We start from the raw sequence: 18,221 nt of genomic DNA, 5'->3' as shown, positions 1-18,221 counted from the left end.
TACGGTACATGGCAGGAACATTTTCCTTCAGGTAGGGAACAGCTCCGCTGAAGACTCGATGTCTTTTTTAGCTGTGGGAGATTATGCTGGTTTTGCACTGCGCTGAATGAATTTAGGTTAAAACGAGATTAGCCCTCTGAATCGCTTTGCTAGGGGGTTTTTTGCAGATGATCCAGAAAATACGGCGAGCGCAGCAGCTGTGGGAAGGTTTTTTGGGGTGCATTTAACTTGCAGGGCTCCTGTTAAAGGCTGGCCCTGGCCACGAACGCTTCTCAGGCTCGAGGTTTGCAAAATCTCTCCCCTCGCAGGCAGGCTTGCCGGGCAGCGGCATGCGAGCCCAGGCACTGTTTAGCGAGCACAGGCACACCCCAAATTAGTGGTGCTGACAACAACAAAAATAGAGGGTGGAGGGGGAAAGGGAGAGGTTTTTTCACGGCTATCCCAGCAAATTGCAATTCTCCATTTTGGGGTTAAAAGCAGAAAAGTTCAGTGCAATGAAGGCACTGGGTAATGGGATTTTTTTGGGGGGTGCATAACAGCGTTTTGTAGACACCAAGGGGTGTCTGTGCTCACCCGGGCTGGGCTGGCGCATTGCTGGCATGGCTGGCTGCGTTGGCTACCATGAGTGTCCTACTGTGAGCAATGCTTTAAGCTCTTATCTTTTTATTTATGGCTCTGCTGGCCTCGGCTGAAATACTTCAGGGAATGGATGGAGGGGAGGCAAACAGCCTTGCTCAAGGCGTTCAGCAGCGCAGCCTCAGCAAAGCTGAAAAAAATAATAAATTAATAAGGGAGATGTTGAAAATGGAGAGGGGGAGGCTGCAGCCCTGAGCCCAACGAGATTTAGGTCTGTGGCTAATTGCGTGCCACGGATAATCTCATGAATCAGCAGATATGTCAGGGCAGGGTCTGGGGTGAGGTTAAGCCATGGGGTTGTCAGTGGGTGCCGGAGGAGAAGAGGATGTGAAAGCATCCCCGTGTCTAGGCATGCGGCTGTGGCAGCGCCTTTTGGCTTCTTTTCTTCCTCTTTTGCAGGTCAAAACCCTGGGGGGGAGGGGGTCAAGAGCCTGGAGCAGCGTTCCCCAAATCCAGCCCCCAACAGCTCCTGCCCATCTCCTTCATTTCCTCTTTTGGCAGAACAGAACTGGGCTGAACCCCGTAATTAGCAATTAGCTTTGTGCTGTGTTAACCTCATACGTCGGCAGCGGAGCAAGGGTGAAGCTGCTGGGTGGATTTCCCAGCTGGGGGGCTGCGGTCCGAGGGCTGGGAAATGCCCAGGCAGCCAGGAAAAAAACAAAGTTGCATGCAATTTTTCTTTCTGGACTTGCATCAGGTTTTATTTGAGGCACAAAGCTGTAGGATAAAGCGGCCAGAGCCCTGAGGAAGGTGTAGGGCTGTTTGGGTTTTGCTGGAGCAGGCATCACGGTTTTCCTCCAGGTTTGCTCTAAACCATGAGTTGATTTTCGGCAAACCGAGGTTGGGTTTGAACCAGGCTGGAGAATGTGCAATAAACAAAAAATTAATAATTTATAAAGTAATACAAATATAAGTAATATAAACACAAAAAAAATAAACTTCATAGTAGATGCAGTTATATTTGAGGTTTCCCTGCTGTGATAGCCATATCTGCTCGCGTCTGTGTATTTGCAGTATAATGAATGGGCTTGGGAGCGTAAGATGAAACTAGAAGATGGTGGGGTCATAACAAGCTGAGCTTGGTACCCACTTACTCAGCCTGTAATTGAGTTTGGAAACTCTTCATCAGCTCTTCATCATGGCTTCATCAGCTCTTCATCATGGTTTGAGTTGAAAAAGTAGGTGGGCAAATCCATAGAAAGAAGAAGCCACCAGGACCTCTCATGGAGACACCATCTCCTGCTTGGAGAAGCACTTGGCCCACAAATGGCCAGGGCTGGTGTAGAAGAGCTGCTTCTTCCGTGGATGGCTGAGTTCTGGTCTTGGCGTCTAAACCCTCCCCAGACCCAGCATTGCTCATCCTGGGTCACATGAGGCTTGACTTGAGTAGCTCTTCTCCAGGGCTGCCTTGTGTTGAGGGATGCCAGCCACACCACAGAGGTGATGTCAAGTGTTCTTCTGAAACCTGGCCAGTGAGGTGAAGGACACAGAGAGGACATTTGGGCTTTCCCACCCCAGGGTGCTGAGCACCCTCGTGCCCTTCCCATCCTGGCAAAGGGCTTTCCTCCTGCTCTACAGCACCTGCACACTGTCGCTGCATCTCTGCCACTTTGATGAGACCTCGTGGCCCGGGCAACGGTGTTTCACCTTCCAAGGTCTGGTCTGCCCTGAAGGTGGACCCCCAAACACCACGTGCACCATGAAGCTGCTCATCCCAAGCGGATCCTCCCTACGCCTGTGGGGACCATAGCGAGAGCAGCCCCCGCCACCACCACCCTGCATCTGCAGCATCGCCCACCCGGGGCTGCCACCCAGCCCAGCCCAGCCTGCTTCACGTGCCGGGGTTTCTCCCGCATACCCTACGGAGGTGTAGCAGACCTGGGAATAGGGCTGGTGTCAGCCATGTGTCATCTTTTGGCAGGGAATCCGGGAAACGGCCGCTTCGGTGCTAAATTTATCCCCCCACATCCCGGGAGGGTGCACAGCCACCCTCTGCTGCAGCGATCCTGCCACCGGCTTTTATTACTGCCCGGTTGCTGCAGGAGGAATTACAGGGAAGCATTGCCCAATAGAGGGTTGGTTTTTTTTTTTTTTAATGCCTACAACTGCTCCTTCCTAATGTTAGCGCAGCAGCTGCAGTTTCTGTTTGAGTTGAGCTTTTATTGCAGTACACTAAAATGAAGGCAGAAAATGGGACCAACTAGTTCAGAGCTGTCGAGAGCGGCTGGGAAAAGAAAACAAAGCCAAGCCTATGTAGTCTTCTGCACCCATCCCCTTCTGTCCCCCTTTCTCCCCTGTAGGAAGGACCCTCAGACACCCTGAGCCGCTTAGAGCATCCTCCCAGATCCAAGAGGATGGCAGTGCTCGAGCCGCATCCTAAAGGGCTGCGAGTACGCAGGAGCTTTTAGGATTTTCATTTTTGGGGGGGGCATTGCAAACCTCTTGCTGCAGTGCTCAAAAAAAAAAAAACCAAAAAAAAAACCCCCCAAAACAAACCATGAATTGGCAGAGTTCCCCGGTATGAGCGACCCGTGCTCGGTCGCGGGAGGCTGCTGATGCGTCAAAGCCACCGCAGCGCCTTTGGCTTTCGTGCTGGACCGTGCGTCTAACAGTCTCCCGTGTGTCTGTCTGTGCAGGTACAAATGCAGCCTCAGTGGCAAGCGCAGGACCCCTGTAACGACGGCGGAAAGGTGAGAAACGTGGTGGCTCTGGAAAGGCAAAAGAGCTTCAGAGCGGTGGGTTGGTTGCTTTTTTTTTTTTTCCCCCCAGCCAGAGCTTGGTTTCGCTGGAGCACCGCCGTCCTTAAAAATAGGAATGGCCAAGGTGGTTTCAAGCAAATGAGTCACAGGCTATGAATAGTGTATTTTTACACCTACTCCACAGGCTTCACCTCGCAGCAACCTTTTGCTTTCCCTGGCCTTTCAAAACCCTCATTCCCACTTGCTTTCTTCCTGCGGTTTAAATATTAACCGAGCATCCTGTTTGCTTTGCCTCAAGCTCGCAACCGTGCAGCTATTTGGAAAGCTTTGGGCTCCCGGGACGCCTACAGTCAAATAACCTCGGGTGATTTTTTTTTTTTTTTTTGTCCTAGCGTGCTTTAGTAGCTGTTTAATTAAACTCCAAATGACTCGCACGCTTCTGGGAAGGATTTTTCCCCTTTGCTGGGAAGGCAGAGCCGGGGCAGCTGGCTGCTCCCTGCTCTCCCCGTCATTGCTCCCCAGCCGTCGGGCCTCCTTTTGGAAATCGGGAGTTGGGTTTGTGGCTGGATAGTAAATAGATGAGTTGCACGGGGAAAAACTAAGCCCTAAAGCCTGTTTAGGTGTTTTGGGGTTGTTTTGTGTTTGTTTGTTGTTGTTTTTTTTTTTTAATAAAAAGGAAATCGGAGCATGCTGCGTGTTGGAAAGCAGCCAGCTGCTGTTCTGGTCCTTCCCTTGCGTTTCCCCCGTTAATGGCAATAGGCCGATTCTCGTCGATGAGCTGTATTGGAAAGGGAGTTTCAGAGGAGAAGGCAGATTCTTTTAATTAAAAATTAAAGCTGACTTTTATTTTTAACATGCCTATTGCATAACATGCTGAGCTAGAACAATCCTCCCTTGTTTATTTTCAATAGGGGGGAAGAAAAAACCCTTTTATTCTACCAGGAACAGGCTTCAATGTTAATTTAATGTGAACTAATGGGCGTCTCAGCAGACATGTGATTTGTGGGTGGCGAATTCCTCGACACGGATGAGGAATGCGCAGGCACATCCATGCCGGCGCGGAGGTGGCTCACCAGCTCCCTGTCCCACAGCCTTTAATCCGAATTTTGCATTTTAATCCCTGGGTAGCAGGCAAAAGTGCGTGAGCAGGAATAGCCCGGTCTTCCCTCTGCGGGAGGAGAAAACAGGGCTGCGAAACGCTGTTGGGAGAGCGGATTGCATGTGGACAGGGCTTGCAAATCTGTGCTTTGGCAAGTTGAGCAGGGATGCTGGGTTTGGGCAGAGGTTAAATATTAGATGGTCCTTCGAGCAACCTGCTTGGGGGGACCTGGTGACCTGCAGAGGTGCCCAGCCTGCCAGCCAGGGACGTGGGGGTGCTGCCCCGAGCCTCTGCTCCCTGCAGGGAAGGGGAACCAGAAATGCTCTGCTTGAGATTTGCACCCTGAGGGGATGCTGAGAGAAGGAGGAGGGTAGATAATGTTGGCTGCTGCCGTGCAGGTAGGAAGGAGATGCAAGAAGGAAGATGCAGAGCACGGTCACGGTAGGAAGCGGGTTCATGCCAGCACCCAAATGGTGCTGCTTCCCAGCGCGGCGTGTCCCAGCAGTGCTTGCTGCTCCCTGCATCTTCAGGAATGTGCAGCCAAACGCTTGCCCGTGGCTCGCATCAGGGTAGCAGAGGTACTGGGGTGATGCTGGGGTCAACGCAGCCCCTGCTTGGCCTTCCTGGCCCTGGACTCGGAGTCAGGTGGGATGGATTTCTCCATCACGCATTAATGGGGTGCTCATGGGAGCAGGGGCAAGACGGGGCAAACAAATTTTTAATTTGAAATGTTACCAGTGTAGCTGGTCACAGGAGCGTGCTGCAGCGGAGATCCCCGAGGGGTGTTGCGGCTCTTGCCCTGCAGCCTCGGCACCGGTTGGAGGCGTGGAGCCGGGCTATGCCTTGCTTTTAGGAAACGATAGCTGCGGAGCAGGTTTTTTGGGGGTCTTACCTGCTTGGGTATTATCACCCTTTAGCCCCCAAGAGTGGTACTTCCAGCTTTAATAACCTGAGAGTGAGACGGAAAACAAAGTTACAATGCTCTGCTGTGGTTGCATGTGCCATCCCGGTGCTGCGGTTGCTCCTACCAAGAGCATGGGTTGCATTACCCCTCCTGCCTGTTGAGTGCTGAGGTGCCAGATGCCAGCCTGATGTCCACCCCGGGTCACCTCTGGTGCCCGCTCTGGGTCAGCAGGTCCCCTGGGAGGCGGAGACCACCCGAACGCGGGGACCGCTTGCCGAGGATGGGCTGGGGTGTGTTGGAAGCCAGGCTGCAGATGGTTTTGAGTGCGAGCCCATTGCGTAGCATCCCCCCGAGTTAATTTTCCCTCTCTTTCTTCCTCCCCCCAAAGCTGGAAGCTGACAGACTGGCGCTGCCGGTGAGCCCCAGCCCGCTCAGCCCTGCGCCCACCCCCAAGCCCCCCGAGGCGGCCGTCCTGACCGTGGAGCCCTCTCCTTCGGAGAAGAAATGCTTCTTCGTCGACGAAGCGGAGCCCCTCCTGCGGTGCGACTCGACCTCCAGCGGCTCCTCCGCGCTCAGCCGGACGGGCTCTTTTATTACCAAAGGTACCAAAATCAGCCCGGGGGGAGTGGGAGAACCAGAGGGATGCCATGGCCTGTCCCCTGCGGTCAGCACACGTGGCAGAGCTGCCCAACATGCTATCATTAAAGTAAATAACTGGGAAAACTGGCTCTCCAGGATACGTTTATGACATCCTCATTCCAGACCAGAATATCCTGTTAGCAAAGATGATGCAGATTTGAGAGGGGTAAACATCTTTAAAGGCTTTTAACTCTTTGAAGTGCTGCCAGAGAAGCATCCCTGGATGTCTGGGGCAGGTTTCTCCTGACTTTAGGCTGTTGTGTTGGCCTGTGCATTATCGTATGAGATGAAACCAGAAAAATGTTAGTTCAAGATTGAATTTTTTTTTTCCACCCTTGGTCCTGCTTGCAGCAGCATGTGACTTGAGATGTAAATCACCATTAGTCACCCCCCCTTTTTTGAGGAGGTTCAACTTACTGCATTTAACTTGTATTTAATTTCTGGTGAAGGTGAAACACTGAGCTCAGTCAATCTACTGAATTCATACTTGGGTGCGGAAATGAAGCTGACCCAACGAAAACAACTCAAAAGAGCAGAATTCAGCTTTTTTGGCTTCCCTCCTGCCTTCACTTTTCCATATTGGCCGTTCAGCACTTATAAATGCTGTGTTTGCTCTAGTGGGATCCTGGATGAGGTGCCTCAGCAGCGCTGGCATCTTCTCCCCTCCCCATCGCTCACCACCCTCCACCTTTTCCCTCAGTTCTCCTTGTGACGTGTCCCTCTCCAGAGGTGGCACCAGGGGATGGACCGAGGTCTCCAAGGAGAACAAGCCCTGGTTAGCGGAGGTTTCTTGAGGGGTTTCTTGACCACCCTCTCCTTTCCTCCTACAGAAAAGAAGGACACCGTCCTGCGCCAGGTGCGCTTGGACCCTTGCGACCTGCAGCCCATCTTCGACGACATGCTGCACATCCTCAACCCTGAGGAGCTCCACGTGATAGAGGAGATCCCGCAGGCTGAAGACAAGCTGGACAGGCTATTTGAGATTGCCGGAGTCAAGAGCCAGGAAGCCAGCCAGACCCTCCTGGACTCTGTCTATAGCCACCTTCCTGACTTACTGTAGGCACTGGGTCACCACGCACTCTCCGAATATCTGCTAGAGCTAGCTTGGCACTCGTTAAGATGACCGACAATACGCAGGCAGGTTTTGTTGTAGAATATATGGCCAGTATTTTCGTTGAGGTGTCCTTGGTTTCTGGAGGGGGGGCAGTTTGCCAGCGTTGCACCCCTCCATCTTAACTCTATCGCTCAGTCCATGTCTTTGCACCCTCTGCCCCCTTCCCGAGCATCTCTTCTCCTTGTTCTCATTCCAATCAGATCAGTTGATGCACTTTAAAAGAAAAAATGCAGTTAACGAACTAAAAGACCACGAATCTGGTGTAATTTAACACATCGAATTGGGGATTGCTCTGTAACCCATTTCTTCTGTCAAAGCTGTTGCTCGGAGTGACCGTCTCCCACCACCTCCCTTCGCCTCGGAGCGGTAAATGGCAAAAACACGCAAAAAAACCCCCACAGTCATTGCTGGTTACCATCTCTTAATGCAGCTAAGCTTCCCACCCGAGCTTTTCTTTTTTTGATGTACTATTGTATAGCTCATATCCATTGCTGAGATTTTACTAGCACGGTTATTTATTGTATGGTTTTCACCTGGACAATGCATCGTGCTCCTATAAGCTAAAGCAGAAGTGCTTTAAACGCAAAGAAAAGGGTCAGTCCCACCAACCTTTGAGGTGATGAAAAGGTCCTTTGCCTTCAGTCGAATGTAAGGAGTCATCTTGCCTTGCCGCTTGTGGGAATGGCGGTGCCCGAAGGGAGCCGGTGCTGGACGTGGGGAGGCGAAGGTGGCCGCTGGTGGTCCTGCTCTCCTCGTGGTGTAAGACTTAAACCAAGCTATGCTTTTACACTCGTGTCTCTTGTTTTTTATACAGACGTGGCCGATAGGTTCTCCAAAGACCTTACCCGGTCTTAATAGTCTCTTCAAATCACACTTCACTTTTTATTAAAAGAAAAGAGGTTGGGGGGTGGGGGGAAAAAGAGCTGCATCGTAAGAAGTCTGTCTGATTATATTTGCAACTATTATGCTCCCGTAACGAACTGTCTGTACTACGCTCAATTTGAAGAAATCATATGAGGGTGGTGTGTGCTGCCCCGTGGGAAGGGGTGGGAGTGGGGGAAGAGGGGAATGAACTGAAAAATTGCCTTCCAGTGTACTAATTTATTAATAAATACTAGGTGTTTGTTACTTGACTTGATTCCGCGTTAACCTCCTTAACGCCTGTCTCTGCTCGGAGACACCTGGGTTGGAGCAGGGGCTGCCTGTGGGGGATGAAGAGGGGGGTTTGGGGGTGGTGAGGGGGTTGTCTCCTTTAGCGTCGAGGCCAAAATGGGATTGCTTTCTGTTGACAGCGCTGCCCCGAGTCCCCACGGCTGCTGCTGGAGCTCTCCGCAGCTGGGGGGGGGATGCTTCCCTGCAGGGCAGGTCCCTGCACTGAGCCGGGGTGGGGGACGTGTTAATCCCCGTAGTGGTGAGCGGATCAGATGGCTGATGGGACCTCCAGGGTTGGTTTTTGCAAGCTCTCAAAGGCTTTGCAGGCATTTTGGGGGAGCTGAAGTATTCGTTTTCCAGGATGCAGCTGCTGTGCTGAGTCACTCCTGAGCGAAGGTCTTGCAGTCGCAGCGTTTCTCTTGCCCTGTTAGTTACTGATGGCCTTAAAATCTCCGCTTCCAAATAACTCATCCCTTGTTATTCTGTCTACAAATGGAAACCTTAATGGGACAAATGCTTCTGGTTTATAGTACTGTCATTTTGTGTACTTAGCTCCAGAGTCTTTTCCGCTAACCAGGGTGCTGTGTTTTCCTTCTGGCTGACACTGAATTTTGCTGTTACAGAACTATAAATAGGCACAGGATTAAAACTTTTCAATACAGGGACAGATAAAATACAGTGCAAAATATCAAGAGCCTTTATTGGGAGCGCCGGGGTGGGGTTTCCCCTCCCTGGCAATGAAGCATTGAGCTCTCGGTGGCTGCAACGTCTTCAGAGCATCACGAAGAAATAGCGAGCGTGGCTCGGGTGCCTGGCATAGACCAGGTTGCTAAAAGCAGTATTGTGAGGTGGAGCCCAGTACCTCCCTCTTGGCAAGTGGGTTTTTTCTGTCTGCGTGTTGGGAGCGGTGGTGGTTGCTGTCGATCTGCCTGGGCAAGAACTGACAAGGGGAGGGAAGGTGTGCGATCGTGGGCTCAAGCAATAGCTTAAGGCAAAGCACGAACCGCTGGCTTTAAATTCTCCTTAGCAAGTTCTCAGGGTGAGTCTGGCTGGGAAGTTGGGGATTTGTCCTTTTCTGATGGTCCAGCTGCTCCCAGCTAAGCCCGTGGGTTGCAAGCACCAGAGCCATTGTGCCACCCTCCCAGGGCACCGCAGGCCCTGGAATTGAAGGGGTTTGAAGGTAAAGCAAAAAAAAAAAAATGGGTCCTGGAAAGCGGATTTAGCAGCCAGCTGAAGAAATGCCATGAAGCAGGCACGTTGTGGAGGTGCCTTGGCCAGGAAGCACTGAGGGGCACGAAGAAGCTGTAAAAATGGGCACGGGTGGGTCCCCGGGCTGTTGGGATGCATTTAACTCATCTTGGTGGCAGGTCGTGGGACAGGCGAAGATTTGGGCAATGCTTGGCTCCGTCTGCGCTGTGCACGCTGCCAGCATCGCTCCCTTCGCTTGCATCTGGGTGTTGGTCTTGTCCTTGGCTCCACCGTTTCCTATATCCTAGCTGTGCCCTCTAAGCAACCCTCTGCTCTATGCATATGTATGTGTGTGCAATATATTTATTATATATATATTTAACATATACAAATATACATTAATATATACTACATAAATATTTTTCTATATTATTTATATATGTATATATTTTGAAATTATTTTATTATTATGTATTTATATGTGTATTTTATATATATATATATATATATATATATATATATAAATATTTCACGTATCTGGGGGTGTGCAGGGGAAATGTCTGAGAGCAGCTGAGCCCCGTACATAGGCAGGGTATTTCCTGGCCGTGTGGGAGGTGTGAGGAGCCGCAAGCCCAGCGCTCCCACCCTTCCTCTGAGCCGACTCTCTTACGCCTTAAGAAAATAACCCAGGCATCGATGGGTTTGTGACCTGGAGGCCAGAACGCTATGGGTGGGGGGGGAGAGACTGTCCTTGTCCTCGTACGTGGCTTATTTGAGGCATCGAGGGCAGTGCACAAACCTTGCACACCGCAGCGCCGGTTGTGTGCAACTCAAATGGGTGAAGTTTTTGGCTAAATGGGTTTAGCGAGGCAAAGCTGTGAATATAAAGACCTTGATAAATATATGCATAAAAATGTATTTTGCAAGGTGTTTTGCAATACAAAAATGTATTAATGCAAAATACGCGTTAAAAAGAAGTACTCGGAGTTCTGCATCGTAGGTGAGAGGTGCAGGTTTGAAGCGGCAAGGTGCCTGGCCTTGCTCGCTCAGTTGTAGCGATTGCTCCTTGCGTGCTGTAGGGACAGCCAGGAGGAGGGGGATTTGGGTGCTGGGGTGGCATGGCAGGCTTGGACAGCAGAGCCTGTTAAACCAGAGGGGACAGACAGCAAGACGAGAGTGCAGACATGCTCCCCTGCTCTGCCTGCTGTGGGCATCTTGTACCAGGGCACAGACCGAAATTTCTCGAGTAGGTCACGCAAAACATCAGCTCCTGCAGTCGTGCTTGCTGTGGGCTTGGACACAAGGCGTGAAAATTGAGTCTCCCCACAAGGTCACAGTGTTTGCTGGGACAAAACCCTCTGGAGATGCCTCCAGCTTGGCCTAGCATCCTCAGGACTGAATGGCTCTGCTGTTCCAGAGTTTTTTAATGCCTCCAGTGCAAATGAGGTTTGGGATTATATTTTTTTATTCTTTTCTTTTTTTTTTCCCTGAATTGCAGGCGCTCCCTGCAGAAGAACAAGGTATCTGGTGCACTTTCCTCCTACCTCAGCCCAATTGGAATTTATCCTAATGGGGAATTAATTGGAACCCTCCAGCATGGCTACTCGGTTCCAGATTAGAAAAGCAAGACAAGGTCTTGCGGGAGGTTATTCAGCCTTCTGGCTCCTTTTACATCAGCTAATTGCTGCTGAACTGCAACGCAGTCTCCCGTGTAGGAGGAAACATCTGTGCAGCCTTTGTGTGAGTAACCTGCGGGGAGATTGGTGGCAATGCCACCCAAGGACGCCCCGAGGGCTCGGCATGGGATGCGGGGGGGGGGGGATGTCTGTGCAAGTCCCTGGGCGGCTGGGCCAAGCTGTGCAGTGCATGGGAGGGGGGCACGCCGGCACAGGGACTGCTCACACAGAAATCCTCCTCCAGCATTGCTAGGCCATGAGCTTTAAGTCACGAAGGCTTTGCAGCTGGGTTTTCTTCTCTTGGACTTTGCTCCTGTGAGTGTTGCAACGGGGAAGCTTCCAGGGCAACTGGTAGGAAATGGGAAGATGGAGGAGAAATAAGAGGAGCCACCATTCATCAAGTACATGCCTAGTGGTGGCACCCCTGACGTGTTTATCAAACCAGCCTTTAGGACACGGCTGCTGCTTCACCATGTGAGCATTTGAGGTTTACAGTTTCCTTCCTACTGCTGTAATTTAATTTTCCTTTCCAGCTTCTCTCCCTTTCTCAAGCATTTTCTTAACTGATATAATCCAGAAGAAGGGAAAAAAACCCAAAATTAAACCAGAAGCATCCGAGTAACGTTGGATCAGCTGTTGATGAAGATGCTGGCCAGCAGCTCAGGCAGGGAATTTGTGGGGTTTCCTAAACTTGCACCAACCTTTCTGCTGATTTATAGAATCATAGAATTGTTTAGGTTGGAAAAGACCTTTCAGATCATCAAGTCCAACCATTAACCTAGCACTGCCAAGTCCACCACTAAACCATGTCCCTCAGCACCACATCTACACGTCTCTTAAATACCTCCAGGGATGGCGACTCAACCACTTCCCTGGGCAGCCTGTTCCAATGCTTGACAACCCTTTCAATGAAGAAATTTTTCCTAATATCCCAATCTAAAGCTCCCCTGGCACAACTTGAGGCCATTTCCTCTTGTCCTATCACTTGTTACCTGGGAGAAGAGACCGACCCCCACCTCTCTACACCCTCCTTTCAGGTAGTTGTAGAGAGCGATGAGGTCTCCCCTCAGCCTCCTTTTCTCCAGGCTAAACAACCCCAGCTCCCTCAGCCGCTCCCCATCAGACTTGTGCTCCAGACCCTTCCCCAGCTTCGTTGCCCTTCTCTGGACACGCTCCAGCCCCTCAATGTCTCTCTTGTAGTGAGGGGCCCAAAACTGAACACAGTATTCGAGGTGCGGCCTCACCAGTGCCGAGTACAGGGGCACGATCACTTCCCTAGTCCTGCTGGCCACGCTATTTTTGATAGAAGCCAGGATGCCATTGGCCTTCTTGGCCACCTGGGCACACTGCTGGCTCATATTCAGCCTGCTATCGACCAACACCCCCAGGTCCTTCTCTGCCAGGCAGCTTTCCAGCCACTCTTCCCCAAGCCTGTAGCGTTGCATGGGGTTGCTGTGGCCCAAGTGCAGGACCTGGCACTTGGCCTTGTTGAACCTCATACAATTGACCTCGGCCCATCGATCCAGCCTGTCCAGGTCCCTCTGCAGAGCCTTCCTCCCCTCAAGCAGATCAACACTCCCGGTGCTGTTAGACGCAGGCAAGGTTCTCATCTCTGTTCTTTAGGTGCCTAAAATGCTCTTGGAGTACCTGGCTCTGAAGTCACTTAGGCAATGTTAGAGATGTTCCTCTCTCTGCTTCTCAGATTTGCTTTGGCTGCGTGATTGACCTGTAATAGTGATCTAATTCAAAATCAGAAGCGAGTCTTCCCTCTGGTATTTTTGGGGAGGAAAAACATTTATAAGGTTATAAAATGTTGCAACCCAGCAAGTTTTATTTTTTCTTTTTAATTTTTTTAAATTTCTTTTTTATTTCTCTTCTTTTTTTGGTTGTGTTTTTTTTTAATTATTATTTTCCTGATGGTAAAGAAGCAAATCTCTTGCTTAGGGCGTGACTGAAACCTTGCTAACCCCCACATAAACTCACAGTGGGTGATTTACAGCTACAAATGCACAAATTACGGTACTTTCCCTTTGGGTTTTTCTTCCCCAGATACACGTGAGTCCCTAACCTGGGGACTCACCCTGGGAACGCCTGGGAAAGGTGTGGAGGTGGAGAAGAGCCCTAGGACTGACCCTGTTCAGCCCTAACATTGGGAATAAGCTGCCCTGCACGCGTAGGAGCTCCTTGGTCAGTGGCAGCAGGTCTTTGTGGGGAGGTGAGCTAGGCAGGACTCCTGCCCAAATTTTTGTATAAAAAGCGGGTGGTTAGAGCACAGGGGAGGATGGGGGAGAGATGTGCATTTAAGTCCTCCTTAGCCCAAGGAGGCTTAGCTCTTGTTTTCCTCTGGCAATCTTCTACCCTTGCAGGTCCATGGATCCAGCTTCAGTGCTAGGAGGGGAAAATGCTCTTTGTATTGTTGGAAACGTCATCATTCTTTGGCTCACCTCATCCCTAACCTCAAAACACCTTCTGTCCAAGATTAAAGACTTCTGTTTTGCTGTAAAAATCAGGCATGCTGTCTTGATTTCTTCCCTTCCTCTTCAATAGCAGGTTTGGAGGGGTTTGAGGTTATCCATCAGGAGTTTGGGATCTTTATTGAACTGTATGGAGGCCCTAAGTTGAAATAAGAGAGGTCCCAGGTGGGTATAAGGAGAAACTTTTCCACCCTCAGGACAGTGGAGCAAGTCAAATGGAGAAATTGTGACCAGATAAAGCCCCGAGCAACCTGGTCTGACCCCAGAGCTGGCCCTGCTTGAGCAGGAGGTTGGGCTGGAGACCCCTGAGGTCCTTTCCAATCCCAGGTATCTATGGTCCTGTAAGTTACAGCGTGAAGTAATGAAGCTTTTTTTTTTTTTTAAATTATTTAAAATCGTTTGACTCTCGAATATCACCATGAGGCAGCGGAAAGCATTTGCACCTTCCTTGAAGACAGCTTACTCTGGATTCCTACCTACCTGCCAGCTTGGACATCAGCAGTGAGCTTGTGTTTCTTTCAAAGGGCTTCACCGTGTGATGGATTTTCATCCAGAGTGCTTTGCTAAATATCAGGAACACATTTTGCTGGGCTCCCAATAGTGCAAAAGGTGCGACCCAAACCTAGGATTGAGATTTCCCCCACACTGCCCAGATCCTCTGGGCAACAAAGGGCTGTACACCTTGGGCAGAGCACTGGCATGTGAGATTTGTGCCCTGCAAAATAAAAGCAATCTCCAATTAAGCAGTAGTGGGATTTAGGAAGAGATGAGCAGCTGTGTCTGAGAGAGGCATTTATGGAAGGTATCTTCTGAAGTGGTAGTTTCACAACACAGTGACTTGGATGGCAAAACCAACTGAAGGACCTCCTCTTCCTGGGTGCACCACTTCACCTCCATGGTGTGGTTCACCTCCATGGTGTGGTCCACCTCCATGGTGCCAGGACAAGCTGTGTGGATCGCCTGGGGCAACCTGGACTAGTCTATGGAGCCACAGGAGGAATGAGAAGCGGTGGTGAAGCTGTTGTCAATCCATAAATCAGCTCCATCTCTGAGGTCAAGGTATGGTAAACCCATGCAAATAGCCAGGAGAATTACTCTAGGATCTCAAAATGTTCCTAAGGTTTACTCATATTTTGTGATCACTGGATAATTTAGAACCATAAAATTAACTTAAGTTGGGAGGGACCTTTCAAATCACCTAGTACAGCCCTCTTTTCAATTCAGGGACAGCTTCAAAATTGAATCTACTCTCAGACTGAGATCAGGTTGCTCAGGGCTGTGCTCAGCTGAGTTTTGAGCATCTCCAGATCTTCCCTGGGCAACCACCCACAGAAAAGGCAGAATTTTCCACCCCCCCCCCCCCCATTTTTGCTATGAGAGAACCAGGTTTCTGTATCGCAGCACATGAAACAGTCTCAGGGAAGGGTCCCTTGTGTGGAACTCCATGTTGTTGGAGTGGTCCCAGGCACAGCCCGGGCTTCCTAGCAATTCCTAGGCACAGTGCTAGAGCTCTCTCTGGCCACAGACCACTCCCAACAGTAGCCTGGATGTGGCCACCCTGTCTAGGGTGACTAAGAGGGTCAAACGGTGGGGACATGGCTAGACCATGCCAGCTGGCCGCCTTTTTGACCCCGTGGAGCACCTTTCTGCCATCTCACGTAGGCTGTTAGATGCAGATTTGCGGAGGTATACAGTACACATATGCTGAAGGTTCGCTCTGCCTCCACCCCTTTCCCAGCTGAAGGGCGCAGCCTTCCCTCTTGTACCAGTTCTCATCCCATTGCACCTTCGGCTGAGCCAGTTTAACTCACTAAAACTGCAGATCACCGCCTGCTTTCTTGCTGGGGTGGCTGGGAGCAGAGGGACCTGGGGGGGAGGATGGGGGACCTGCCTGTTTTGGCAGCTGTGGGCATTTCTGGCAGCTCACAGCTGTTGCACCGTACCCAAGCCCTTGAGCTTTGCAGTGCTCGGTGGAGCCGGGCCAATGCACCCTTGTGCTCCTACTACCCCATTTCTGCTCCAAGCCCTGCAGGAACCCCTTGGCTGCAACGCCAGCTTTACCTGTCTGCTCCCTTCCCACTATGGACAAGATTAACTTCGCTTTAATTTAATTTGAAGGGAATGAGTTACTCTGCAGGCATGCTAATCTCAAAATACATTTCTGGGCACAGGAGCTTTTGCCAGGACCTGTCAGGCTCAGCGGGAAAGCAGGACTGCGGGCAGGACATTAATCTGCCTGACTTTGTTTCTGGGAGCTCAGATCTTTCCAGGCTAATACTTGGTGAGGATTAGATTGATTAAATCATCGATCTTCCAGGGTGCTTCGATGGGCTGATGAGCACTTTTCATGGTAACCGCTTCTTCTCTTTTACTGATAATACTAATTTACTGTAAGAATAACTAGTTGTCTTACAGCCCTCCCAGTGAGAAGTGAGTGTTACTGTCATTTTACAGGTGGGGAAACTGAAGGACAGAGACAAAACTTCCCATCAGCAAACTGATCAGAAAAAAAATCAGGGTGAAATTCAGAGAAAAGTGTCACCCCGTCAGACCCCACACCAGCCTCCCTCGAGGAGCGTGTGAGTAAGACTTGGAGTTTGAAATGAGTAAAATTTGTAGTAGTATGGAGTATGAGTAAAATCTGGAGTTTGAAAAAGTCTGAGCCCCAGCAACCAGGAAGGGTTGGAAGCAGTGTTCCAAAATCATGCTTTCCATTAATTAATTTGCCCATTAAACTAGTTTTAGAGCTGAAAAAAAAACCCATATCTGCACTGGCTCCCTGGTTAGATCGTCTGCCTTCCTCTTGCCCCATCTCGCCAAGTGCAGCGGGGAGGAATGTCCAGCTCTGGAGCTGAGCCAACAGTCCTCCATCCTCCATCCTCGGCCCCTGTTTCCCCCAGAGAAAACCCCTTGCCTTTTGCCCCAGCCTGTCCTGTCTCCCCGAGCAGGGATGCTCCTTCTCTCTGCCCCACGCAAAGGCATGGCATGGCAGTGATGCCTGTACGGCTGTCAATGGGAGAAAGACCCAAAATTGGTGAGTGGAGCTCTTGGCTTTGCAAGCAAAGCAGTTCCATGTGGCCAGGGGATTCACACCTGGAAATCACAGCTGGCCACAAGCACCAAAAACCTTCTCATCTTTTTTTTTTTTTTTTTGTGGGGGGGGGAGGAGGGAAGGGAATAAAAGCTTTTGAAATAGCAAATAAAGCAGTCCACATATTTTTATCTCCTTTTGTATTTTTTCTCCTTTTCTTCCATTCCCAAGGCCTTCCCACCCCATCTGGCCATCATTTCTGCAGCGGGAGGATGGAGGAGCAGGGACTGGCAGCCAGGGGAAGAGGATGGACTGCTGCTATGCCAGCCCCCAGGATGGGGGGCACCTCCAAATCCCCCTGTGGGAAGGGAGCACCCCCTTGCCATCCCCAGCTCGGACAAGCTCTGGGAGCTAGCTGGCAGCTTGCAAGTTGACCTGCACCAAAGCCAGGCTGGGGACCATCCAAAAAATTCTTTACTGGACAGTGAAGATGAATTAACCAACCCAGACGCGGTCAGACCACCTGAAGGAGGTGTCAGGACAGGGCATCAACCCTTTCCCCTACCCTTGCTGTTGCCACCTTATATAATTTCCTTTTTGTAAACGACATTTAGTCTTGAAAACAGCTTGCTTTTTTTTTCCCCCTCACCTCGGTTCTCTTCTGCTCTAATGGCTGGGAAGGTTCCTCTAATTAAATGTATCCATGGACAGATAATCCTGTTTTGCTCTTGTGTCAATATGGTCCTTTAGCTAAATTAAATATTTTCCCTGCCTGATGTTTATCCTTTCCTGTCTGCCCCTTGGCTCCCTCCTGGAGGTATTTGAAGACTGTGATCCTATTCCCTCTCTTTTTTTGTTTTTCCCTTTCTCTAGCCTCAAGAAGTCAGGTTTTCTCAGGGTTTTGACTCATGCCTGGTCACTTTTAAGGGGTTCCCATCCCCAAGCATCTGCTCTTCTCCTCTGGGTGTTTTCACCCCTGTAGCAGAGGTGGGGAGAAGGAGTCAGTCATCTCCCCAGCTGCCACAGCTAAACCCATCAGAAACCAAGAGCCAGAGCTCCTTTTCCTTGGGTGAGTGAGTCCATCCTTCCCCATCGGACCCCCTCCAGCTCAGCCCAGCTGCGGTCTGGGAAACTAGGACTGCGGCCGGTGCTGCTGCTGCTCCGGACCTCAGGGTCATCCTCGGTACCTCTAACGCATGGAGACAGCCCCGTGCCATCAGCACATGTCTCTAATGAAAGGTGAAACAGCATCCACCTCTGCACTGACCTTGGGGATCTTCTCCTTGCAGCTTCCCTCCAACTTTCCTCCCTGCTTTTGCTTGACTTGGGTCAATGGATGGCAATTTAAGAAGTTAAGTATTTGTTGAATGCCTGCCCCTGTTTTGGTGCTGCACCCAGCTTTGTCTTGAGCTCCACATTTCTGCATGGGGTGGTGAGTCTTGCTCCTTGAAGCTCTTTGCTATTCAGCGAGCTCAACTCCTGGCTGCTCCCCTCTCCCCTCCCACTGTGGACACCCAAGGGAGGGCCCTTGCTGCTGGGAAACCCTGGTTACTTTAATTCTTTGCAGTCTTGTTGTTTATTCCTAATATCCTTGAGATGGAGAGTAAAC

The 18,221-nt window shown here is 50.5% G+C and overlaps 1 protein-coding gene across 2 annotated transcripts in view; it reads left to right on the top strand.

Annotated features, from left to right (window-relative positions):
* TNFRSF21 (TNF receptor superfamily member 21) overlaps positions 1 to 8,224 on the top strand; it is a 35,053-nt gene extending 26,829 nt beyond the window's left edge. The window contains exons 5-7 of one of the 2 annotated variants that reach the window (XM_075497759.1): positions 3,273 to 3,326; positions 5,727 to 5,940; positions 6,808 to 8,224. In XM_075497759.1, coding sequence (XP_075353874.1) covers positions 3,273 to 3,326; positions 5,727 to 5,940; positions 6,808 to 7,037 — 498 coding nt within the window. In that variant the 3' untranslated portion in view covers positions 7,038 to 8,224. The remainder of the gene's footprint in view (positions 1 to 3,272; positions 3,327 to 5,726; positions 5,941 to 6,807) is intronic. The other variant, XM_075497761.1, reaches the window with a different exon arrangement.
* Positions 8,225 to 18,221: the final 9,997 nt, after the last annotated feature.

The sequence above is a fragment of the Mycteria americana genome, chromosome 3 (genome assembly GCF_035582795.1).
Source record: "Mycteria americana isolate JAX WOST 10 ecotype Jacksonville Zoo and Gardens chromosome 3, USCA_MyAme_1.0, whole genome shotgun sequence".
NCBI lineage: Eukaryota > Metazoa > Chordata > Aves > Ciconiiformes > Ciconiidae > Mycteria > Mycteria americana.
The sequence above is the reverse complement of the archived record's forward strand: the minus strand, read 5'-3'. Positions and strand labels throughout refer to the sequence as shown.